At 45.0% G+C, this 27,719-nt stretch overlaps 1 protein-coding gene across 4 annotated transcripts in view; it reads right to left on the bottom strand.

Annotated features, from left to right (window-relative positions):
- LOC149358301 (uncharacterized) overlaps positions 1 to 27,719 on the bottom strand; it is a 310,815-nt gene that overhangs the window by 175,443 nt on the left and 107,653 nt on the right. Inside the window, exon 1 of one of the 4 annotated variants that reach the window (XM_089570342.1) lies at positions 12,757 to 13,497. The exons of the other annotated variants lie outside the window; for them this stretch is intronic. Coding sequence (XP_089426468.1) covers positions 12,757 to 12,835 — 79 coding nt within the window. The 5' untranslated portion in view covers positions 12,836 to 13,497. Of the gene's footprint in view, positions 1 to 12,756; positions 13,498 to 27,719 lie in introns of those variants that run through there. 4 annotated transcript variants of the gene reach the window in all.

Raw genomic sequence — 27,719 nt, 5'->3', positions numbered from 1 at the left:
AAAAGAAAGAAATGGAAACAATGGAGAAGGAAAGAAAGAAAGAAAGAAAGAAAGAAAGAAAGAAAGAAAGAAAGAAAGAAAGAAAGAAAGAAAGAAAGAAAGAAAGAAAGAAAGAAGGAAAGAAAGAAGGAAAGAAATGGAAACAATGGAGAAAGAAAGAAAGAAAGAAAGAAAGAAAGAAAGAAAGAAAGAAAGAAAGAAAGAAAGAAAGAAAGAAAGAAAGAAAGAAAGAAATGGAAACAATGGAGAAGGAAAGAAAGAAAGAAAGAAAGGAAAGAAAGAAAGAAAGAAAGAAAGAAGGAAAGAAGGAAAGAAGGAAAGAAGGAAAGAAAGAAAGAAAGAAAGAAAGAAAGAAAGAAAGAAAGAAAGAAAGAAAGAAAGAAAGAAAGAAAGAAAGAAAGAAAGAAAGAAAGAAAGAAAGGAAGAAAGAAAGAAAGAAAGAAAGAAAGAAAGAGAGAAAGAACTTGTAAAGAAGCAAGGAGTTGTAAGGAAGCAGAAAGAGACGGACGATGGAAAGAAGGGAAAAGCTGTCGAGCAGACCAACAGGCAGACATGAACACCAGACGAGAAAAAAAAAAGAGTATGGCGTCAAGCTGGGCTGGTTGGCTTTCTACGACTACAAAATTAGCGCTTGAAAAGGGACGTGCAGAGGAGAGTAGACAACACGAGAGCTCGTGTTGTCTGTTCTCTTCCGCACGCCCCGTTTTTTTCAGCTAATTTTGCATAAAGGCAGCACGCCGGAAATACATTCACTGGAATAGCTGATGCGCCCAAGGCACGAACAAAACTTGAGACCATGGCGGACATGTGGGAGGCACGCTCCACGCACACAAGCGCAGTGCGTGGATCCAGCTTGCGTTCTTATCCACGTTCAACTGAAATAAGACCACCATCCCTTTTATTTTTGACGAATAATTTGTTTCCTGCTGGTGACTCGGCGGAGCGATCCATAAATACATAGCGATTCATAAATTTGCGAGTCGGCCAGCAGCTGGACCGTGTCTAGCCTGCGACTGAGCGAAAATGTAGATGCTATGTGCACAGATCGACGCGATTTGAATGGAACGCTTTATCATCCGAGTCAACCGTTATTCCCGAGGTGTGAGCGAGGAGCACGCCTTTTGGCGAATACGTTCCCTCTGGACGTATGATTCATTTTGCATTGAATGCCTTCGGAACTTCGATACGGACGTAGTAAAAGTTAATTTGGTTATTTTAAGTACGAACTGGCGATTTCTTTTTCATATTTTACGCATGGTTTTACACAGGGAGCAGTGCTGGAAGTACAGGAACGCGGAAGAAGAACGGAGACACAGCGGAAGCTGAATACTGGACGAGTTTTATGAAGCGCGGCCAGAACATTGCTACCACTCGCAGCCGTTACTAGACGCAGTGTCGATAAAGTGAGATTAAAATTCAATAAATGTAATGGACAGGATTCTGGAAGGAGATGGGCCGCCGTTAGAATGAAGGCAAGTGCGAGCGAGCTATAGGGCCGAAGGATGCGCAGGAATCAGCGCTTACGGTTGTAGCGGATACATCGATGCTACCCTCTCAGTTTGATATGCCTGTCCCCATTTGATCCCTGAGTGTCAATACAGTTCCACTCTCACTGCGAAGTAAATTACATGAAAGTGGAGGCCCTATGCCTTCTGAAATATTTTTTCCAAGCCGGCGGCAGCAGTATATGAGCCTCATTTTGCCATGCCAACATTTTTCTATTATTTTCTTTTTTATTGGATACTTTAGGAATTTGGGTATCGCAGCAGGGTACTTACTTGAAGAGCTTCTTTCTCATAAATCCCTTTTTGCGACTCTGCTCTCTCCCTGTCTCTAAAGTTGCGAACTTCCAGCATGTCACCCTTACACTGCAAGACATAGAAGGAAGAAGTGTGCGTGGGGGGAGGGGCAGGCGGCTAGATTTAGGGAGAAAATATGATAACACTACTCCACAGCTAATAACAGCAAATTAGCATGATTTATGAACGCCTTAGAACAGCAAAACTGCGCACACAAGCTGAGCCACGTGCAATAAATCGACCCGCAGAATTCAAGGTTTTCTCATCATTTGCTGATATAGCAGTAAGCCCGACAAATTCTCAGGTTGTTTTGGCGGCAGGGTTATCCTCCGCTATGAGTGACCTTACAGGCAGGCGTCCTGCATTACTGAAAGTCGAAACTTTGTCGTTTTACTTTGGTTGGATAATGATTAGAAATTCGGCTTGTGAAATACTCTGAGAATTTACCATAGTTTTGCGAGCACCAACAAATTTCAGTGCACACATAACAGGCCACGCGTCAGAGGGTTAGCGCCCGACTTTTCAAAGCAGAGCGACTCGGCTTTCGCCGGAAATCGCGCAGATCAGCGCAACCGACCGCACAGAGTGCGGAAAACGGCTTCGGGCGAGGTGAGAGGTAGAGCAGGGGAGGAGAGAGAGGGCGTGGCGACGATGAAAGCAATAAGTGAAATGTCAGGGTATCGGTCTGCGCCAAGCTCCGGTCGGTTGACGCACCGCAGCTGGCGCCCGAGCTTATCAACCGCAAATTTCGCAGGTGTATATATCGCTTTGGTTACCATGGCAACCGCCTTGTTCACAGAGGCTTCACCACTCGTTACTTTTTTTTTTGTCTTTCCGCCATGCGAAGCCAACCCGTTCGTTTCCTTACGAGCTTCTTGAGCCGGTCTTTTTAAACCCCCTACTCCCCAACAACCCTTCTGAGTGTCTTTTTTCAAAACTTCACTGTGCGAGTAACTACCCTCTAAACAGAAGGTAGTAAAATGGGAGTAAGCTGTCCTCTAGCGCACTCAGTATTCTATAATGGAGAACGGTATAGAGCAGCTTATTCCCTTTTTACACCTATATAGGCGTATTCCTGTTCACAGTATGAGGGACTGGGAGAGTAACCCTTACTGAAGTTTTTGCTTTTCGGACGTAAAGAAAAAATGACGGACGATTTGCGTAGTTACGACAAAGGCGCTAGCAAATCGGCTCTGGTGCTCGGATCCATTGCTCACGCACAAACGTTGTTCGGATAACGACAGTGGGATACCAATACACGCGGAATTAGTCATTCTCTACACTCATAGATCCCCGGGAGTCCTCACACCGCTCCTGGCGCAGTGGTGCACCTGCGATGGCAGGTGCTGCCCCCGGTGGGGCTTGTGAGTCCCGGACTGCTCTTCCCGAGCAACCTCTCGCGATCAATCATTACTTGGACCGACACCTGCCACGATGGGTAGTTTGTCCACAATCCTGTGGGCAGGCTGCCAGGTGCATAGATATATAGGTACACACCTGGGCAGGTGGGAAGCTTGCCACAAAGCAGGCTTCAGACAAACACAAAACAGCTAATTGCGGGGTATGGCCAATATATAAGTGCCTACCCTAATAACGAATGCAAGCAAAGGCGTACGCTAGCGGCACAGTCATCGATAATGGTATCCAAAGTACCACCAGAAGAGTTCTTAACTACTGATGGTGGTACCAACCAAGAACATGCATAATGCACAAGCAATGTTCTCATGTCACAAGCAGTTATTAAAGGCAATTACGCAATAGCAAGCAAAAAAAATACCAAAGTTATATTGAAAAATTGCGACCTGCTGCGTTCCATGACGCACTTTATGCCCACGGGAGACCCAGGGGAATGAGATGCGTACGCAAGAAGAGAGCCACACAGGGGAGCAGCTGTAACTCCAGGTAACTTGCCACAACGCACTTGTATGGTTGATTCCCTGCGTACTCGTTTCTTTCTCGCCGGATTTTTTCGCGGGTGATTAGGTGCCCGTTTCTTGGCACTTCAGAGAGGGTAGGAGACAGGCAAACAAAAAAGAAACGGCTTATTTCATAATTTTCGAGAAACGTTGAAGTCTAGAAGTCGGCACTGCCTAGCAAAGCACCTTGCAAGTTTCTACCTTTGGTCATGCACCTGTTCTTACTGATCATAGTAGCATGCACCGTAACAGCAACGGCACGGCACCTGGTGGATGCGACAGTTATCTAACATACTTACTTTTTTTTATTTTTTGCTATGAAGTTAAGGAAAAGCTAAAGCCAACAAACAGCAGCTCGAAACCTGAGCGCAGCGAGCCTGCGTCTTATGCGCGAATGAATACAGTCATTACGAAATTCAATTATTTTAACTCTTATTGAACAGTGATGGAGCTTTATATCATAACCAGCGGCTAGAAGAATGTATCATAATAGCAGCAGCTAAAAATAAAAGAACAATAACGCTTCTAACACACAAAAAGACTGACTTTGATCGTTTCAGCAATGTTTCAAGAGTACAAGCAAATGTATTCAAACTTCAGTTGGTTTCGCGGTACATGTGCTGAATGCACGCAGTTCCCTAAATGTGCATAGAATATGTACTGCACGGAGCGTGAAGGTGTTGATATGATACGTAGGGCAACTAGAGTAAATGATGCACAACCCGGTGGCTGCGCCTCCTTACTTTTTTGCAGCTCGTTTACAACGTTATATCCCAAATTTTATTCCTTCTTTATCGACAAACGGTGCGTGCTTATAGTGTGTTGCGTTTGCGTTTGCTTCTTTCCATGCGTTCAATCCAAAAGTATTTGATGGAAAAACTGTTACTCGCGATATTAGCGCGCCGATATCGTATTCCTAGTAGCCTGCTTCCTGCGGTGCAGGCTAGGATAATATATTTATCTAAAGAATCTAAAGGAACATACCCCCCACCGCCCCGCACTCCCTCTTTGTGCTAGCCATGTTTCGCGCTGATAAGCCGTGTCCCACAACCACGTAAAAAGCGATCAAACAAAAAACAGCAACAACGAGACGGGCCACCCTTTCCCAACCCCCTTGAACCTCCCTATTTCATTTTCTTCACTCCTTTCCCAATGACCGGCCCCGACACTGCACATCCGGAACCCCCGTTGCTAGGAGTTACGAGAAAGCCGGATACAAGGCTTTCTTTTCTTCTTTCATTCCTCTTTCAATCTTCATCTTTATTATTTTTCCTTCCTTTCTTTCTTTCCTGCCGATGACAGGACGCTAAAACGAAAAACGAAATCCAGGCAGAGAAGAGAAACAGGCCGTTAGCAGCCGCGTTTTAAAGTAAAGCCGGAAGCAAGCGGGCGAAAAGACAACTGTTTCGTCGCGTCCGCGCGAAGTCGACGTCGATGTTTCGCGCATGAAAGAAGCAAAGCTGCGGCATTCTCCACGCAGTCCGCAGGCCTCGGCGGCACTCAATCAACCCGTTTTAGAAAGGAAACACGCGACAGCAGAAACGGGCACAGGCCGGCGCAAATAAGGGCGGTGAAAGAGAAGGAAGCGCGACAACAGAGCGACCCGATATGCACCCTGGCCAATTCCCCGCCGTGGGTATGTGCCATTCAGCCCGAGGACATCATCATCATCATCATCATCATCATCACCCGACCAATGTGCGCGTCTATCCAATGCCCACGCGATCTGTACCCTATGCACTTAACTCGAGGCGTCGAAAAAGTCCGCTGACCGCTCTCTTACCTTTCATTTCATTTATTCTACCCACAAGGCCCGAGGGCATTGAAGAGGGGAGGGGTTGTATACAGTGGTTTAGTACAGGGCGTTTCATTTCTAATTATACAATTTCATTTAATTTCATTTTATTACTCTCAAGGCCGGTCAGGCGTTACAGAGAGGAGTAGGCAAAAAAAATACAAAGAAACAAAAAAATAAACAGTTACAAATCATAAGCATTAACAGTATCCTTGAATTTCTGAGAATCCTTGATGACGACGACGGTGGAGGGCAGGTGATTCCAGTCCGAGGCTGTTCTGGGGACGAAGGAATTAAGATATTGGACAGTCCTGCACTGTGGAATGTGCACCTTTAGGTGATGATCTCTGCGGGACGATATGTGCACCGGAGGAGTAAACAACGACTGCTTTAAGGTTTCGTTTCGGTAATATATATATGTTAGCTAAGGCGGAACAAAAACGCTGATGGTCGATGATGGAGGCTGTACTTCCGGGAAGGTGGTTCCAGTCCTTTGCTGTTCGTGGAAGGAGACTCAGCTGCGTATTTTGTTTTAAAGAAAGGAAGGCCGATTTTATGAGCATGATCAACTCGTGATGATATGACGGAGGAAGTATAAGATCGCGGTGCAGTCTGGGGTTATGATACATTATTTTATGAATTAAGCAAAGGCGAGCGTGATTTCGACGGCTAGCAAGAGATGGTAACTGTAATGTATTATCCATAGATGTTGCGCTAGCGATACGGTTATAGTTCTGAAGGATGAAACGTGCCGAGTTATTCTGAATTATTTCGAGGGAACTGATCAGGTTTTCCGTGAAGGGATCCCAAATGGACGCAGCATATTCCAACTTACTACGAACGACAGATTTATAATCTGTATGCACACTGTATGCACACGTACACGCACACATCTGTATGCACACACGTACACGCACACACTGTAAACACGTTGTAAACACGTTGTAAACACTGTAAACACAGCTGCCCAAGCCCCGAGGTAGATTTCCATCACTGAAAAAGCGGAATACTTAATGTTGGCCACGGAAGCACATTCCCTCTTCAAAACGTGCGAAGTCATTGCAGTCAACAAAAAATTGCGAAGACACTTTGGCAACTAAAGTGCTGAGAAGCGAAAGCCAAAGACACTATACCATGACTACTTCCGGTGGATGTGACGTCGCACCATTCCCGTGGCTATATCGATACCCAAATTATACATCTTTCGGTAATCTTAAGTGATAATTACGCTTAATTACACATTTTTCCATCTAATTTAGCACAAATCCGACGTTTTTCCAACCACTCTGTGACAATTTTTACTATGCCGTGACGACTTCCGGTGGATGTGACGTCACACCATTCCCGTGGCTATATCGACGCCCGCGCTATTTCGACGCAATTTCGACATTTCTGCCTATAATTAATTAACTAATTATTCTAGAGTCATCAAACTAGGCTTCTAGGTTCATTTTTTCCTCCTCTATCTGAAGCAACCATTGGTTTTGTTCTATGTTTTTTTAGTTTCCAACTTAAACGCGTGTGACAAGCTTTGCTAACGGACGGACGAGAGTATGAGCCATTAAAGGCTTTCGCCTTAAAACCCGCACTCACGCTTCCGTGCTAATTGCAACGCCGTAAAACACAGCCCGGTGAGCAGAGGAAGACGCTTTGATCTGAAAGCGCTTTCGCGACCCCACCTGCCCGAGCATATCTCAGGGCACGAACGTCCGAACTCGGCTGAAGCCACATGTACGCGTTTACGTTCCCCGGCAGAGTTGGACGAACCGAAACGAGGAACGCTTCCAAGTATGACTCATCTGTTATACGAGTAGCCCAGAATACAATGTACTGAAGTTTAGAATGTGGCTTCGTTTTTGCTGCAACTCAAGTGGTTGTCGGCGAAAATTTTTAGTTGCGCAGTAAAACAACAGCAGCGCCACCTGGGCAGTGCCGCACAACGTGACACTGTCATGCCTTTTTCTTTTGCTTACGTACTCGTAAAAGCGATATTTTCATTCCTCAGCTCCCAAATAATGAGGATTTCGGCACTGAGCGCGTGGGTTCTTTCACAAAACCATTTTTAAAAATTCACGTCGATTTGCTTTTACGGCGAGAGCCGTTAATGGGGTTCCATCCTGAGTCGTAGTGTAACTTAAGCCTGTTGTAGTTGCCTTCCTTGCATGGCTTGGCTTGCCTTGACGCTGATCCTCTTGAGCGCCAGGCAAGTTAAGTAAACCAAGCCAAAAGCAAGAGAACAAACTCTGATTCCGTGTGCGCGAGGTGACCTGCATCATTAGGTTTTGAAAAGATAAAAAAAGCAAAGGTGTTACGTCACTGCATTGGCTCCCAGAGGCATTCTTTCTGCGCTGATTTCGAGATTAAAAGATCCCCATACCTGAAGTCGCGTGTAGTTTCCTAGCATCATGGCAGCGCTGCATTACATAGGCGGTTGCTCACAGATTGGTGCAGAAGAATCGTAAGAACTATGTAACATGCATCATGGGTGTTTTTTACAACAGGAGTGATTTTTTTTTTTTTTCAGGTCTGGAAGCCGAGTATCCGCAAAGAACATTGTTCAAGTTGATGGAAACGTGACACGTTCACGTACGTGTTCTCTACATAGCACCACAAAAACTCTGTGCCTTCTCACAAAATATTCTTTCGGCAGGTTCAAGGATTACCGTTTCAGTCAACAAAAGACGACACTGTTGTTAAACGAAGTAGATACTGAGTACAGCCCCCGTATCAAACCAATGCTAACTGTACGTCGTCTGACATCCATCCAGAGCTGTAGCCAACGAGATTCACGCAGATTTACATCACAACGAAAACCGCTTTTGACTAACGTAATCAATGTGCTCAAGACCAAAACGCGAAGACATTCCCCAGAAACTTTGCTGATGACGGCAGCCACACGTGCACGCACACACATGCACACATCTAATACGGTTTGTACGTGCTCGCAAATGCTCTTTAGTAATAACAGTGAATTATGGTGCACTAAAGGACGGAATTACATTATGTACCATGGATAAGCGGATCATCGGTGGCGCCTGCGTTGTGGGCGAGTTCCTGGCGCCTTGCGCAAGCACAGCTCATACGCAACGGTCAGCTTTCGGGCATCTTTGTGTCACTTCAGGGAGTGAAATTCTTTCGTCATAAAGCCCGGCGCATTACAATGACTGCAACGGCTACCGCAGATTCTGCATGGGAGACGGCTGAACAAGGACCGAGCAGGACACGCCGTGGCCGCCAAACATCTCGGAATTATCCCCTGGTCTCAGAATGCGGTATTGTCATACCCAACAATTCTGCACCATAGCATTTTTGAACAGGAAAGAGTTTATGAACGAATTTTTTTATATATAATATAAGATTTCACTATAACAATCAATATATTCGCAGATCTCCCGTCGACAGGCTTGCATTTTTTTTTTTTTTTTGCTATTGACGTTTTTGCGATGCTTTCCCTTTGGTTTTCTATGGCAGTCTTAACTGCCCCATGCGAGCGACGAAAAAACTTGAAAAGAAAGATATTGGTACACATCTGAAAAATGGACCATGAACATCAGTATTTCCATAACAGTACCGTACATTTTTGCAATATTCAAAAATTTTGTCCAAAAATGCTGTACACGTCAACGCTAAATGTTCTCGCACGTTTCGTGGGCTTGAGTATACGCAGAGTGTTTTTTTAATATGCAGTTTTCTTTCCTGAAGGTGGTTAATAAGGCTAACCAAAGCCTACAAATGCGAATGCAACACTGGTTATTCGGTATTGACTAAAAACCACACACGTACACGCGGACACTGTATACTACCGCGCATGTCGATTGTGTTGAGCCTTTCGTGCGCGCCAAGGAGGTTCTTGATAACAAGCAAATAAACAGCGAGGACACCATTAAAGGGAAACTGCATAGGTTTTAGAAAGCGATGAGCTTAAAAGGGTCCAATGTGTGAAACTTCCAGGTAAAGCAGGCGAAGTTCTTTTGGGCTAGCATTTGAAATGGTGACGTAATCGCCGGTTAAAATCGCGACGGCCTTCAAGCTTCTCCGCAGCGCACAATGCCAAGTGGGGGGACGCATGATGACGCCATCGAAGGTATGGGTACAGTTCCAACGCATAAACTCCTGCTTTGAAGGAAAAAAAAACCAGCACCACCGAAGGCAAAGCTCGCCAGACGTTGTTCGGCAGCATCCAACAAGGCACTGCAGGGTGTCGGTGATGGCAGCGATAATTTGAAATCATACCTTTCGTGACGTCACACTAAACTTCCCTGCATTCCTCCAGTGTTTTGAGGAGAAGCACAAATTTCAATTGCCTATTACATGAATATTTTAAATGCTAGTGCAAAAAAAAAAACTTGGCATGCTTTACCTACAGCCTATATAGATTTGAATCCTTGAATATCGCAAAATTCTGAAAAAGTGGTGCAGCTGCCCTTTAACTGAAAGTTTCACGGGTGCTTAGTCAGAACTTCAGAAACATTGAGTACAATGTCGTCCAATTACTGTTCTCGGTAAAAATTTATTCCTTGGATCTTTCTGTCTCTGCTGACTTTTGTCCGGCCGCAAAAAAAAAAATCCATTTACGGTCGAGAAAATTAAACCTGGCGGCCCGAAATTTTAAAAAATTCAAATTAGTTACGTCCTCATCGACAATGAGACGTTGCCGCCGTTTTAGAGTGAACGGTGTATCAGGACCTCTGCAGCTTAAAAATGCTCTGTTTTTGTTAAGAGTTGTCTCTTTGTCATTATATTGTCTATCGTTACGGGTAAAGTTCAATTTCTCTTCAGCGACCTTTAACTATACGGGTGCTTAACTAGGAGCAGCTTCACCTTAACCTCTGAATTGACTTTCAGCCACCTTCCTCCCGATTCCCAAGGCATCACCATACTTATTACCTAATTCCTCTATTCCTCATACTAATAACTTTAAATGTTTTTTTTCTTTCAGGGACCATTATATAATTGAACTACCGATCTGCTCTTGCATTTACGACCAAAGAAGTGCTTTCAGTGACTAAAGAGCTTTTGGATTTTAGCTTTTGTTAATTCTCTAGGCCTTTGTCACTTTAGTCTGCTGTGCACATCTCTGTTGCCGTACTAAAGCGCAGATTTAGCATTGTGCAACGAGGGGTATTTTGTACGCTTTTCCCACGGCTTCCTGGGGCTTATACATGTCTGCAGTGTTTCATAAACTAAACTAGCAATAAAAGTGCCTTTCTGCGACGCACAATTGCAAAATGGGTCGCCGTCTTAGTGCTCAATTTTAATAAAACCAGTTCTTTATTTCATTCCTTTCGACCAGCATCACCAACCACCGACGCTGCCAATGTAAAATGTCACGTCGTAACTTCAGTGAGTATTTAAGATATGGCAAACACATCTTTGGTTTCGCCGCCGCGGTGGCTCAGTGGTTATGGTGCTCGGCTACTAACCCGAAAGACGCGGGTTCGATCCCGGCCGCGGCGGCTGGAATTTCTTTGGAGTAGAAATTCTAGAGGCCTGTGTACTGTGCGATGTCAGTGCACGTTAAAGAACCCCAGGTGGTCGAAATTTCCGGAGCCCTCCACCACGGCGTCTCTCATAGCCTTAGTCGCTTTGGGACGTTACACCCCATAAACCAAACCAAACCAAACATCTTTGGTTTCACGCTAAACCATTTACCTCCAGGAAACGTAGTGTATGCACACCTACAAATGAATCGCTCATTTAGTGTAGAAGTGCGTGCGAAAACCCCCGTTCCCGAAACCGCGCTCCCAGCGACCTTGGTGAACAAGGCCCGCGACAGGGTGCCGCCGCAGACAGCACTCATATAAATTGCTCCACTCTTTTTGCCAGCCCATATCGCGTGCGCATCAACAATGAACGCGAAACCAGCGCCCCGTCTATCGATGTGTGCAACCACCACTAGAATAACCACTACCACGGCACACATACTCGCTACCTGAGCGAGCTCAACGCATGCGATGCAAAGTGCGCCGCACAGCCTGATATTGTGCCCATGTATGCAAGAGGGAGGAGCATTCCAAGCAAGCTCACGCGAGCGCTATTACTAATATTCGGATTCGTAATTCACGTTTTTTTTTTCGACAAACTGCAAACACCAGAACCGCGTTCCAGCTTCACATCAAGTGTAACTAGCCCCACTCAATACGATAATGAATTAAATGGCTTTCAAAACGGGCTGAGCTAATAACTTCGCAGAAACTTTGGTTAGAATTGCATAACGACCGTTTTCAACGGGTCGACCAGAAAGAATTGAATTCACGAAACATTAGCAATTCGCAAAGAAATAAGAACTTGGACACGAAATCTCTCATAACGCAAGCTATGTAATGTTCTGCATGACGACACTTACTTAGCGGCATCATATGCTCCTTTGTACTTACAGATCAAATTCGTACGCGCATTTTCCTGTTTCGCACTTACACCCTACCTTTATATATTCAATGTATCGCAATTTTTTCTCTGCCCTCAATGGTGGACTCATGTGTAATAAGAAGGTGATGTAAAAAAAAACATACCTAAAGATCCATCATTCTATATTGTTACACGAGGAAAAAACGGCTAACCATCGCGGCCAATTCGAGTATCAGACACCTTCCACTGAGAAAACGTGGTGGAGACAGCTTCAAACAAACCAGGAGCAATCGCAACGACAACCCGCACACACCTGCACCGCGCGGAACTTTTGAACGCTGGTTGTTCGAACACAAAGCCGCATGTTTCACAGTGGACAGAACTTCATCGCATGTAGGTTTCAAGCTCTCCCGCTGTTACGCACTCTCAAGAAAGGCTCAGTCTGCCTCTGCATATCTGCGGTGTTTAATTACCTTACCAGGAACGGTGCGCAGTTCGAGATAAGCTCGCGTCTGGCGCTGGCAGTGATTAATTACGTGTAACCCATGGTAACTGCATCTCTCTTAGCTGCACTTCCCTAAACACGCCAACAAACATGGCAGTCGAGATAAACAGATACACATAGACAAGTGTAGTGGTACGGGCTAGTTGATTTATTCGATAGTAATTAGGGAAAGTGGCAATGAAGAAGACAGAGTCAGAACTATGCATTTGAAACTTGGAAAAAAGTGACATATCTGTATAGTTCTGCGTCTGTCCACGTCCACACAGCGTTCTTTCGTGACCAAAAACACGCGGACATTTCTTTTTCTGCGTTACAGCAGGCCAAAATCACGCACACTTTATCGAGGTCCTGCAGAACCGTGCGCCGCAAGAAGCGAACCAGTCGCACACTCACCACTGGAAGAAGACCTGTTGGTGGGAGTGGAACTCCTCTTGCAGACGCTCTTTAGCAGCGACATAAGGAAACCGCTCATCGTTGCGCGGAAGGATCCCGCGGCCTGGTTCTCTTCGTTTTCCGAGACGGCGCCCGAGCCAGATCAGCAGCAGCTGCTTGGGCCGCTGCAAGCACCGCGGCCGACACCACCTCCACCACCCCCACCGCGGCCCAAGGAGCGACTCCGCGCTCCTCAGCCCATCGGGGAAACCAGTCCCGGCCACTCGTGGCGACCAAACGGGAAGGCAGTCTCACAATTCTCCGAGGCCCGAAGTTCTCGGCGCTAGAGGCACAACCACAAAGCGCGCCGGTATTCCTCGCAGTCCCGGGCTTAGCGAAATGGGAAGTGGGGGAGGCAAGGGACCAGCGGGACTACTCCCGTCCGAGGAGGAGCGGTCAACGCCAGTAGGCCTAGCGGCGAGTACGGGTTCCGAGCCGCTGGCGCCGTCGCCACATGGAGGAACAAACAGCGCTCCGCTGCTCGGAGCCCTCCGCCGCCCGCGCGGGAAATGGGACGAGACGGGGCTGCGTGACGGGCTGCTGGAGCGCCTCCGCGCGCGCGCTGACCGGACGCCGCCCGCGGACGACGGCAACGGCGCCAGTGGAACGGAAGCTAGCGCCACCAGCGGCGCCGATCTCTGCGGCGTCACTTCCGTCTGCTGACGTCGTGTGAAGGGCCTCCTTCCCCTCAGCCACCTCCTCCACCGACATCCCTTTTCCCCCAAAACCTCCCTCCCTACTGCATGCGGGAGCAGTCCCTAAAGCAGAGCGGTGAGAGTCGTGCCCTTCTCCCCAACTGTCCCATTTTCCCTCACCCGCACTACAAGCTTTTTTTTTCATTAGTCGTCTGTGCGTGCCGCCTCTCTCCCGACCACCGCGAGATTGATCGGGAGCATTGCGAGGCGGCTAAAGAGCGAGTGGTAACGGCGCCGGGATAGAAAGCAACATAGGCGCGCAAACAACACAGAGCGTGTTCTGTCTGCAGAGGTTCAACAGTATAGGTTCGAGATTTTTTTGGCTGGCTAGCACGGAGCGCACATTGCCGTACCTGCTTGACCTCCTAGTCTGAATTCCTTTTTTTTTTTCGTCCCGTCTTTGATGAATTCAGTTATTGACAAATTAATTCAACGCCAGACATAACACAAAAACAGAAGCAAATAGAAAGTTTAGGGAACAACAGGCCCGATAGAAAAACTAATAAAATATCTGAGAATTTACATGTGGTAGCAAAATAATTGTGCTTTTGGAGTAAATCGTGCGTTTTGTAGTACTAATGCTATTTGAGTCAGCAACAGTCTTACTCGTGAAAGCCTGCACATGGTACAAGGCTCACTGATTTCCATCGCTGTGCATATTGTCTTCACAAGAGCTATTATGTTAACAGGGAACGCATATATTCATAACATACCATGTTACGCCAAAGCTCCACATAAAACGGGCAGAATTAGTAACAGGAGCGCAGCATGGGCGAATTTAGAAAACACAAATTCTCAAGAGAAACTTCGACTGACTTCTTGACATGTTCTGCTCGACTCTAAAGCCAGTAACGAACGAGAAAAGCCGGCATACGCCTGCGGATACACAGCTATTTCCCAAAAGCACGTACTCTTCAAACGCCAAACCAGCTTCAATGAAACAAATGGCGCCCTCACCTTTCTCTCTCTCAACCCTCTCGTCTGTTATGCACTTCCTCTCACTCCTCCCTGTTAGCTTTCCTCTTTCCCTAGTTTCCATATTTATTATCAGCCCGTGTGTCCCTAGCAATGCGAGAGGCGCGCCCCCTTTCTTCCTTCACACAACATCCTCTCGTCAACGCCGCGACTGCTGGCGACGCACGAACAAACACAGGCGTCAAAACCAGACCGTTGGCGCGGGGTAAAAGGAAGGCACCCATCACCTCTCTCTTTCTCTCTCGGCCCGCGTTTGCGCGTTGCGCTTCTTAATTAGAGACGCCCCACGCGGCGAGTGCCTGCTCTGTTTCTTCGACAATGCGCGGGGCCCCCTTTTGTGGCCGACAAAGGCCGGGGCCGTCTCGTCGCCGCTGATTGCTCTTTTCAGCCACTACGTTAGCAAAAGCATAAAAGCTGCAGCAGGCAGGCGTCACGTTCAGACTAAATTCGCAAGGCTAAGGCTCATTATTCTCATTATTTCGCACCTGCTTCGATAGGTAAGAATGCCTAATGAGCGCACCCCGTTATGAGGAGATATTTGATTGCGAGCCAAGCCTCCGCTGCCCGCCTTGAAAGCGTGCTTTTCCACGCACAAGAAAGCCTAAAGGTGAAGCTAACGTCAAAAAAAAAAAAAGGTAATACTTCGAGAATGGTTTTGTTCTTTATTTATTTATTTATTTATTTATTTATTTATTTACTCAGCCAGTCAGTCAGTTAGTTAGTTAGGTTAATTTGTTACCTTAGTTAGTTAGTTAGTTAGTTAGTTAGTTAGTTAGTTAATTAGTTAATTAGTTAGTTAGTTAGTTAGTTAGTTAGTTAGTTAGTTAGTTAGTTAGTTAGTTAGTTAGTTAGTTAGTTAGTTAGTTAGTTAGTTAGTTAGTTAGTTAGTTAGTTAGTTAGTTAGTTAGTTAGTTAGTTAGTTAGTTAGTTAGTTAGTTCTTTCCCGTATAGTACACTTAAAGAGCAGATAAAATACTGTAAAGAGAACAGGAGACAGGAAAGCCGGGGCCGATCACACCGCCAGCAATTCAATCGCGAACGATGGGAACGCATTCATGCCGCAGTTGGGCGCTGTGTTTCGCGGATGCGTCTGAAATTTTTGTCTTCCTGCTTGAAGCCTTTTCTGCCTGTCTCCAAAGTACAGGTGCGACAACAGCGCACAAAGCACAAGAAATGGTAGCTCAAAACTCTCGCTACGTGGATGCGATCATGCGAACAAGAGTGAACTAATCTTTGAACAGTGCGAAATCACAGATGGGCCGGAGATTTCAGCCACAGAACAACATAACGCACTCGATTTTGTCATCGGACACCAGGGCGCTAAAGACGCGGTGAATGGAAGCTCTGAAAAGGCACATATACTTCCGAAGGAGAGTTAAAAATGCAGTGAAATAGCGACATCGCCATGAATGCGTCACGCTAGTCATTTAAAGCACACTGTGGTGTCACGGTGGTCAAATTCGAAGGGTATTCAGATGTTTTCACCGAAAGCGTGAGATGTCCCTTTCGGAGCAAAGAAATAGCCGTTTGAGTGCAGAGGAAAACGAAAATAACTGCAGCTCCTGATGCAGTCAATATCACTTTGCACGAGAATGGGTCTGCGATGCCGACAGGGCCATTGGTAGAGCGCGCACAGCAACCGTTACTTCTCATTACTGACACTTGCAGCGCTGTCACATAGCTCACGAAAAGGGTTGCGGAAAAGGAAGAGAGGGGAGGGGGGGGGGCTGTTTTTTTCTTCTTGCTTCGCGTGGTAAACATTTGTTTCAGTGGCCTGAAGTCTCCTTTCTGTAGAAGACACGCCTCCAGTGCGCTTACAAAAGCTTTGACAACATACGGTCATGCAAGTGTGCACGCACCGGTTCACACCACACCCTTACTGCCGACAGGGTTTTCTTATTCATGCAAAAGCATTATATGGCTATGTACGCCTCACCAAAAATAGTCCACAAATTTTGTTCACACGTTCATGTCGTTCTATAAATATATATATTTTAAAAATTCGATTGCATTAGGTAGTAGGTGAAAAAATCTCGCTAGATTTCAAATTTGATTGATGTGGTGCAATTAGTTATTAAGTTAAACGCCACAAACACGCTTGGACGTCGCAATAGCCAGGGCCGTCGATATAGCATTTGGACGTAAGAATAGCCATGAACGTCAGAATAGCACTTGAGCGTCATAATAGTCACTGGCGTCTACATAGCACTTGAACGTCAGAATAGGCATGGACGTCGCTATAGCACATGGACGTCAGAATAGCCATGGACGTCGATATATAGCATTTGGACGTCAGAATAGCCATGAACGTCGGAATAGCACTTGGGCGTCATAATAGGCACTGGCGTCGACATAGCACTTGAACGTCAGAAAAGCAATGAACGTCGCTATAGCACATGGACGTCAGAATAGCCATGAACGTCGATATAGCATTTGGACGTCAGAATAGCCATGAACGTCGGAATAACACTTGGGCGTCATAATAGGCACTGGCGTCGACATAGCACTTGAACGTCAGAATAGGCGTGGACGTCGACACAACATCGTATGCGTTCGCACTTCTCCAATGCGGGTCGACGCAGTGACCTCAAAATTTTTTGTCAGTGTTCCCATGGCAAATTTCTGCGCCAAGCTGTCAAGATGCAGACACACTTTCAGACGAACAAAAATAACCATATTTATTGCACTTTTAACTCGGCTTTCCAGTGGCACTTGCGTACACGACCAAAGTATAAATACGCGGAAATACGAAGCAATTATTACAGAACTTGTCCCTTCACTTCTATGTCATTGCTTAAATGGCGAAACACTCAAAAATTATTTCAGTCAACGCATCGCCTGCGGTACACGGTCGCAAAAGTGTCGGAATTGAATTTAAATTCGCAGTCGACATTTTTTAATGCAATAAAAATGCCTTTCAGCCGTATTCGAGGGTGAGTTGTTTCTTACAAAAAAAGAGGCCATAGCCGGTGATCCAAGTGCATCATTAATTTTTCTGAAAAATACAAATTAATTTAACAGTTCGTTTATTATCAAGTGAAAGGGCTGAAGAAGTGCTGGTGAACATAGAAAAAAATCGAAAACAAATCACTCAGAGGTGTAAATGAAGAATGAAGGAGCACATAGTCATCAAATGAGAACGCAGTATCAAGAGATAAACATACGTAAGCAATGCATGAAGGAAACGCTTAATCTCAAACAGCTGTGGTCGCCTCCTTCCGATGGATCGATTGGATGGAAGATAGGAGCGTCTCCTTTGAAACGGGGTGGCGGCAGTTGCCACTACCCCACGTTTTAAATATGTCTATATATTCGCCATTTTCTTTAAATACATTTGTATTCCTACACTTCCAACATCATGACACCTCCCTGCTTTTGAACCGCCAACCTTCCCTTCGCTGTTTGCTAACTTTCCCCGCAGATTCATTCACATGACCATTGTTACCTCTAGCACCACCGCGGTGGCTCAGTGGTTAGGTGTTCGGCTGCTGGCCTGAAAGACGCGGGTTCGATACCGGCCGCGGCGCTCAAATTTCGATGGAGGCGAAATTCTAGAGGCCCGTGTACTGTGCGATGTCAGTGCACGATAAAGAACCCCAGGTGGTAGAAATTTCCCGAGATTCACGACAGCGTCTCTAATAACCTGAGTCGCTTTGGGACGTTAAGCCTAATCAACCAAACCAAACCATTGTTATCTCTAAACCCTAGGGGCTCAAGAATAGTGACTGTGCCTGCATCGACATCCGGATGGGTACCATCACATTCGAGTGCTAGATGTTTAATGGTTTCTACAGATCTACCACACACACAGCACACGTGTCATCGTCATCGTTAATTTTTTTTTGTAGCTGCGCGGTCTAAGACACCCTGACGTAATTTCAAAGAGTAGGGCACTGCCTCTTGAGTTATCATAGAATGATTTCTTCCTGATCTGCCTTTTCCAATGTTGGCATAGTTATACGCTCTCTTCCTTTTCCACCTAACTAATCCAGACAGATTATTTCTTTGATCACGAGACGCCGCTGTCGGTGTCAGTTGCCTAAAACTGCTAAACAAAAAAAAAGGTAGCCCGGGCTTCCTCCTCTTTTCTCTCTTTCTCCGGAGAACGCGTTTTTTTTTTTCTTTCATCATGACAGTAATACCCATGGCGGCAACTCAGGCGCGTTCTAATGTAACCCTCAGCGACCTGGGCCAGAAAGTATAGAGGAGGCGCTGCCTGGGCCTGGCGCCGCTTCGACAATGGCAGCACAGGCTAAAGACTCCTCAATTTCAACGCTATCATGCCGCTTGCTTCACGCTGGCAATCCCTTTGAAGGCCTCTGCTAGTTTACAGGCCACGCTGTGGTGCCACTTCAAAAGGAACGGTGGCTTCCCATTAAACTCAATACCTCCTCATAATGTCCCAATAACATCTCACCGGGACATCTGGGATCTGCCCAGGAGGTGCTCACAACCGTCTGTGTCTAAAAAATTTCTCCGTCCCAGGGGGCGGTCTTGAAAGGTTGCTTCATAATTTCTCGGCTCTGGTTGGGTGCTCTGAGTTGTTTATTTTCCATTCTTAATAATTTCGACGTTGAGGAGCACAGAAGTAGTGAGCCCGAAAGACAGCGAATCACGTCTCTGCTTAATGGCTATCGACTGTGAAATCACAATTAAACGAGGATCCCCATATAGATCACATTACTGCATATATGTCACGAAACAGCCCACATCACGCCCCGCACTGGTAGAATTTCTGATAAGCAAGGATTTTTGGTTACGACATCGCTGCTCAATGGGAAAGAAAGAACGGCAACTTGCGCAGCCCACAATCAGCGCTTCCATGGCTGCAACCGGAGCTCCCTAGTTATACCACCGTGTACATCTGCTTCTTTTTTTTTTGCGCGCGCGAACAATATTAGGAAGAAAGCTGCGGGCATTAATATTACTGCGGCCGTTTCTTCTAAAAAAACAATAAAATCAGAAAAACTGTGTCGAATAATTGACGACCTTAAAAAAAAACACGCGCTGATATAGACGATGCGTAATCATGAATCGGTTGTAAGTAATATCGAACTAGGTCGTAGGAAAATGACAGCAAGGCGTTCGAGGTTATGTGGTGTGATTACTGACCATAAAAACCCTGCAGGCCAGCCACCGCAATCAAGCGTTAAAGGACAATGAGGACAACTCCGTTCAAGTTTGAGCCAAGGAAAAATTGATGATATGGCTCTTTCCGGCTATGTTGATGTTGGTCCGACCACCAAAGACTCCAAAATAATTTCGCATTTGCTAAGAAAACCGTATTTAAAGCTATCCCCACTACTCGATTAAAACTCGAGACGCCGTCACCGAAAACGACTCCGTGATCGCCGTTTGGAGGCGAATGACGGTGGAAGCGACACCTGTATTTCATCTTTTTTACCATTTTTAGCTTACTTTTCATTCAGCCAATCCTTTCGGCCATTATAACACGGTATTCTACCTATACAGGCCGACTCCTCTAACAGCGCAAGATGGCGTCAAAATCGTAACAATCTCTCTTCCAAAACAACATTAAAAAAGAATGATGGGCAATGTTTGTCAAATGTAAAGCACTTAATATCCAGCCTCATCTTCTTCCAATGACGTCTAAAACAGTATAAACAAAAAATTTCCCTAGTGCGTGTTTTCTTCTTTGTAATGATGCCTAAGACATCGGCCGCCGCGGTGGCTCAGTGGCTGTGGTGCTCGGCTGCCGGCCCGAAAGACGCGGGTTCGATCCCGGCCGCGGCGGCGGCTGAATTTCTTTGGAGGAGAAATTCTAGAGGCCCGTGTACTGTGCGATGTCAGTGCACGTTAAAGAACCCCAGGTAGTCGAAATTTCCGGAGCCCTTCACTACGGCGTCTCTCATAGCCTTAGTCGCTTTGGGACGTTAAACCCCATAAACCAAACAAACCAGCCATTAGTATGCATGGATCGCAATGTTGTATTTGCCTACGTTTTGTAATTAATTCATAATTTAAATCTTTCCTCTACTGCCCTATCAGTTTCGATTTCAACTGCATAGCGATGACTATGACGTCAAAGTTCAGTGCAGGTCAAGTGAGACATAAAAAACGCGATATGATCGCTGGTTCATTGGTTCCTAACGTGTTCAAGCCAGCCTTATTCAAAGCTGGGATCATAAAGAAGAAGCGATTACATTGCAGTATTTTCATGCCTCCCGAGAACTAAACACATTCTGACTGTATAGCCATTGTTGATTCGTTGAAACAAAAGCCGAAACAACATTAGAGAAAAAAAAAATCAATTATATATATATTACCGGTCTCTGGTCAGTGTCATGCATATATACTTAGCGACGAAAAATAATCAGGCATCGAGAAAATATTTTCGCTTTATTTTATAAAAACCAGGAACCCAGAACAATAAGTTGAATTTTAAAAATCAGAAATAAATATTTATTTATTTTTATTTATTGGGGTTCAACGTCCCAAAGCGACTCAGGCTATGAGGGACGCCGTAGTGAAGGGCTCCGGAAATTTCGACCACCTGGGGTTCTTCAACGTGCACTGGCATCGGACAGTACGCGGGTCTCCAGAATTTCGCCTCCATCGAAATTCGCCGCAGCGGCCGAGATCGAACCCGCGTCTTTCGGGTCAGCAGCCGAGTGCCGCAACCACTGAGCCACCGCGGCGGGTCAATAAATATTTAGGGAATGCGGCGAAAAAAAACGTGATTTTCACTGCAAACTCCATTTCTAGAATACGGTTATACAAGGTTATAACAGGTCGCTCCCAATACACAGTAATCGACAATCATCATTCAGGCACTACTAACGTTATCTCTGGCGTTGCCCAAGGTTCCGTTCTTGGCCCACTTCTTTTTCTAATCTTCATTAATGACCTTCCTTCCGGTGTTTCATCCACTATTCGGCTTTTTGCGGATGATTGCATCCTTTATCGTCGCATTGTCACTAACAGGAATCAACTATCGCTTCAAAATGGCCTACACATAATAGAACGGTGGTGTTCCGACTGAATGTCTCAAAGTGCCAATTCATGCAAGTATCTCGAAAACGTTCTAAAATCAGATCCGCATATTCCCTCCTGTCAAACACGGTAATCCAAGTCCAATCATATCGGTACCTTGGAATCACTATCTCCAGCAAACTGACCTGGTCGGAACACATCTTATATCTAGCATCTAGAGCATCAAAATCACTTGGCCTCATCCGAAGATCCCTGTACCTAGCCCCTCCTTCTGTTCGAAAATTAGCATACGAAACATTCACCCGTACCATACTTGAATATGCAGCGGCTATATGGAATCCTCACCAAGCGTACTTAATTAACACCTTAGAAGCCATTCAAAACCGAGCAGCCCGTCTTATATCCTCAAATTACAATAGACACAGCAGTATCACCAGGATTAAATCTGCACTTAACATCCAGCCACTAGAGCTCCGACGGAAAATCGCACGACTCTGCCTCTTTCATAAATTATATTACAATTTTCCTGATCTTCGTGACACATTATTACTAGCTCCCATCAGAACATCACGCCGCCTGTTTAACCTCCTCAGCATTCAACGTATACATGGATCGACCTTGGCATTTAATAAATCTTTTCTTCCAACTGCAATAGAAAGTAATTACTCCCTTATTAGAAAATTGGAACCTGCTACCCGACTACATTGTTAACGAGCGCGACGCTACTAAATTTCGACAGGCATTAATTAATCACTGTACTGAATAAAAGATATTGCCCATTTGTCTCAAATTTCACCTAGTTACACTTATTCTTTTTCTTGTTGTTGTTGTTGTTGCCGCCTAATTCAGCCTCTGGCCCTTCATTATTGACCAACGTTGTATTGTGATGTATCGTTTTCCATTTTATTGTATTGCATTATGTTTTGTTGTATTAACGCATTATTCCCAGTTGCATTTGCTTTGCCCCCCCCCCCTTATGTAATGCCTCAACAGAGGCCTTTAAGGGTAAAATAAATTATGATGATGATGATGATGATGATGATGATGATGATGATGATGATGATGATGATGATGGTTCATACACTAATAACCAACGTGTCTTCCAAGTTTGATCATAATATTTGCAGTATAAATTCAGACGATGAAGCATTTTCTCCGCGACGTGGCCCGCGATGTTTCGGCGGCGGCTCCAAAAAACAGCGTCCCCAACGAGAGGCGCAGTGGCAAACGAGCACACCACAGCTGACGTTTGACCTTTCTGGCTTTTTCAGGTATTTGGTGTACAGTGCAGCAGAAACGCATTGAAACCTAAAGCAAAGGGAACGATATAATTCCCGCCTTGAGTGCAGTAATTGGTAGGAGAAACGAAACTGAGTTATCAGCAGAAATGCGTCACATGACCTTTCCGGACAAATTTCTTACCTTTATTTTTCTGACGAACTTTACTGCTAAGCTTATTTTCTCGAATTTCCGAGCGTAAACGAAATCGCTTCATAGTTCAAAAACATTAAAAATAGGAACAAAAACTGCAAGCAATCGCTACTCAGCACCATCGCATCAAGAATAGAGTTCTAGCTACGCATCAAGGGCTTTTAATTGAGAAAAAAGAATCCCGCCAAACAGACTAACCGATGTCTGAATCTTTGAAGCCGTTTTTCGCACTTCGCACTTTTCGGCGAAACTGCACTTTCAGAAAAACTCTCAGTTTTATGCTACACACACAAACTTTACTTTGAAAGCACTTTCTGGACCGACGTTTTGTGGGGAATAAGGTAAAGTACACCTCATGATTAACTGTTTGGTGGTTATGACAAAGAAAGACGCGTTTTTAAATGCCAGTAAAAGAAAAAAAAAGCAGCTTTTAAGCGGTGTGATTTTCAGAAAGAGTAGTTATAACACAATATTCATTTGTATGTTATGTTGTACGAGGCACTTCCTTGTGGTCGTCTATGGTGACGGAAAGAACAAATTAGGAATATTTTTTCAATAACAGTTTTTCTAAACTGACACTCTCACTGATTGATTTTGATGCCAACAACTTCTTCCACGCTCTAGATACAAGACTTAAGTTTCGCTGTGTTCTAATTGCATAAGGACAAATCGTCTCTAAAGCTTGAATCTAAATCTTCACAGCGGTTCAAAAGTTAACACTACAACCCCGCCCCCACGCCACCCCCCTCCTCCTTAAGTAAGCACGCGCAATCTACTATGAAGAAAAATTTCCCAAACACGCCCGTGACTCTAAGAACGTACGGCAAGCATTTAATGCTATAACTCTAAGAAATGAAAAGAGTGTAGTTTCTGAACTCACAATAGAAGGCAGGCCGTACACAGGTGCTAATCCCGCCAATACCATCAACGAGCACTTTACACTGTGGAGGCTCCAGTGCTTTCAATACAATTGCTTCTGACTGCAGTTTCTATCCCGCCAAAAACACTAATTCAATATTCCTGTCGCCCTCAACCGAATTGGAAATTAATAACTAACCTAAAACTCTACAGCGCATTCAGCGGTAGCGTAATAAAAACATCGCCGATTAAATCAGTTGTCCATATAGACTCCAAACTTCTTTGTCACATATGAGATTTAATCTTATCTAGAGGTGTTTTTCCGGATCAGTCAAAAAAACGTGAGGGCATCAGAAGTTTAGAAAAAGAAGATGCAAATACAGACCGATTCCTGCCTTGCTGATTTATCCTAAGTTTTCGAGCAGGTCATAAACACCAGACTGCCAAGCTTTTGTAACGCTAACAAAAATATTACAGAAAACACTACGGTCTTTATGAGTACAAATCTTCTGAGCAAGTACTGCTAAGAATTAAAGATAAAATAATCAAGAATTATGAACTGGAAGTATACACACTTGGGTTATTTCTTGACTTTAGAAAAACGTTTGACACTATTAAACACGATAAGCTACTGATTAAATTATGTAATACTCGAGATAAAGGTATCTTTGAACGTTTTTAAAAATAACTTAACCAACCTGGGATCCCACTATACAAATATGAGCCATGGTAAATTAGACGTAGCACACAGAATGCGGCGCCGACAGCCTTCAATCCTTGGCCGGCCTGTATTTTGAGTTCCCATTAACAACATATTCCACATATCAGGCACATCATGAATTGTACCATAAGCCCCTGACACAAATATATTCTTTTCTGGCACAGACCGTCTCGCGCTAGAGACGCTAGAGACAAACAAGATGGACGTTAAAAAGACCAAATGTATTTTCTTTTCATCCATGTAACAAACACCTTGATCACTATATGTCTGTTAAATTTCATGATGACATCATAGAGCGAGTACCCACGCAGTTTTCTTGGAGTTATTTTTCGGGGAAATCTCAATTGGTCATCTCATGTACAAAAGATTCGATGCGAAATATCGCTGTCATTTGGTGCTGTATGGAAATTTACAGATTTAGTGCCCACCTGGTTAAAGACGCGGTCATACTGCACTCTCGTCCATTCACAACTTTACTACTTTTACTCATTCAAGAAACCATGACACAAGCTAACGTAATAAGTTTGTGTTTACTCAAAAAAAGAATTCAAAGCCTTACTGAAAATGCTCCGAATTAAAGTCACAACCAATCTCTCTTCAAAAAACACCAAATAATAACCCTGGAGAACGTACTGTGAAAACATTGTCAGCGGTTACTCATGAACAAGTAAAACGAGATTCGAATGCCTTTACACAACAATACCTTGCGAGGAAACCCAATTACGACTTTCGCCACATAAAATACGGAAAAGAAAAATGCGCAATCATTATGGCACACAGAAGCTAGACAATCACATAGCAGACCTCCTTGATAACCGTCTTACAATTATGTGTATTGAAATTCAGCCAAGTCTGCAGTAACGCTTATTAAGCGTCTAGATCGATATGTACCGTCCCTTTTTGAACGACCATTTCGTGCCCGAAGCGCTTGCAATTAAGTGATCCCTTGAAAATCCTGTAAACCTGAATTATATACGCCCTGTAAATAGTGAGTATGTATGCAGATGTACCCGAATGTATACTCTGTGACTTTTTTGCCATGCTCTGTACGATGTGTCACACGTTACAGGAAGTCGACGCTAGTCAGGCATGTTATTTCCTTTTGCTTGAAAACTATTTTGTTGTCTAAATAAAAGCTCAACTTGAACTTCATTGCAAAACTAAAAACGAGCCCGCAACTAAAATTGGGTATCTGTACTCCTTTAACTTTTTGTTTTATTTTCCTCGGGTATTTTTTTTTATTCACGATCCACCGAGAACGGAGTAAAGAATTTTTTGTGTAATCATACACCGCTAACACAAGAAATCCAGCGCCATCTGGAAGCGTTATTATCTTAAACAGGGGCTGCACTCAACGCTGTGAATTTGTTTTCTGTGCTAATTGCCCAGAAAGTTGTGGAATTCCATCATCTTTATTGCCGGAAAGCGTAAAATACGCACAATCACTGAAGAAGTACTTCCTTTTTACATTTTTATCGTTGGAACTACGTTGTGACGAAGCCTGGGAGTAAATGATCGAGTTTAGAAACCGAAGTCTTAGGCACCCTAAATACCATGCATCCAAATCCCGTACAAGCTATGGGTTCCAAAAACTAACTCACATAATTCCTCATACATTAAACACCTATCCATACTTAACAGAATTGTCACTACAAAATATGTCCGAGGTCAGATTTAGGAAAACTGTTCATGAATATTTTGTTATATTTATAGTTGTGTGTTTTTACCTAATCAGTTTTGTCTTTATGTTTTTCTCTTAGTTTTGTTGTGCTTAGAACTATGCATGACTGATCTCTGTTTCGTTGTCAATATATCCGCTGCTTTTCTAGTTTCTGTTACTTATGGAAATTTTGTACCATTGCCAATTGCCACTTTTTTTTTATATGGGGAGGGCAAGCCTCTGTCAGGCGCTACTAGGCGCCTTTAGCTTGCTCTCCCTTGTTTGCAGTCTCTGTACTGGCCAAACAAAACCAATAAATGAAATGAAATTAAATTAAAATCGAACTTAAATAAGCCTAGGATGCGAAGCATACCGCCGGCGGAGGCTGCGCGTCCGCAAGCGAGCGCACGATTTGAGCCCCAGCTTTCACAGCTGTTGTGACGTCAGCGCCCCTAGCGGAAGGAGCGGGAGTTAGGCCGCCGGTGGAGGCTGCGCGTCTGCAAGCGAGCGGAGGAGTTGAGCCCCAGCTTTCACAGCTGTTGTGACGTCATATCACGTGGTGCGCCGATGTAGGTCAAGTGGTAGCTACGCGGCCGCGTGCGGCGCAACAAGGAAGAGCTCGGTTGTGCGGCTAGTATGCCTCGCATAAAACCGAGGGAGTCCGCAACACCGGATTAACGTTCGCTCCAGTATCCGTGGGTATACACAGTACATCAGAAACCGAGAAGGAATATGGGGCGTTATAAGCTTTGCTCCCACAAGACTAATTTGCAAAAGCCCGGGACTATTTTCTGAGCCGCTGAGAACGCGCACATCCGGGCGCTATCAGGTTACTCATTCTTCTACAGAGCCGTTGAGAGAAACCGGCAGTACGACAGCGCCGTCCGAACTTCCACGCCCACCCTCTCCACGTCTTTGCTAACCACGGTGGCATTGTGGCAGTGGCGATTAAATACAAAGTGCACTAATTTGGAAACGGTGATCTTTTCGGATAACGTCATTCCCGCCGGTACCACGATGGTCGGCATTATGAAACCGAAACTTTCAGACAGCATTACTAAGCACTCTTAATTAAGGTCAAGGAGCTTAGAGGTACGAAAATATTGTATTGGATCAGGCTTCAACGCTTGCTGAGGCAACAAGTTAATTTTGTACCGCTTTTTGGGCAAGTTTCTAGGGGTTACCACGATAACACCGCAGAAGCTTACCACAGTCTCCACACCGCACTCTGCACTCTAAACACAGATACCCCTATATGGGAGTAAAAAGAGAGTATGCTGTCAAATTTACTCCCTTTTCACTCCTTTCTGTTTGGAGTGTACTGTGAGGCGGCCTTGCGCCCTGGCTACAAAGCGAAGCAGCAGTATAGTCTAGAGCCAAGGCGCATTCGATGCGCCTGTAGCGGCGGCGGTCGCTTTGAAGAAACACCCATGCCGCTTCAGTGAGCCTTCCGAGAACTCATAACTAAGATACGTCTACTCATAGCCACCTGAGCTTTCGGGTAGGTACATGAGTCACCATCCGCCCCTTTCTCTCACTCACGACCCCTCTCTTTCACGCACTGGCTATAGCCCGTTCACACACGCATGCAGGTTCCACTCAGGCCTCTGTCAACGCTTGAATTTTAACC

This window comes from Amblyomma mixtum, chromosome 2, assembly GCF_055824585.1.
Source record: "Amblyomma mixtum isolate Tamu chromosome 2, ASM5582458v1, whole genome shotgun sequence".
Lineage (NCBI taxonomy): Eukaryota > Metazoa > Arthropoda > Arachnida > Ixodida > Ixodidae > Amblyomma > Amblyomma mixtum.
The sequence above is the reverse complement of the archived record's forward strand: the minus strand, read 5'-3'. Positions and strand labels throughout refer to the sequence as shown.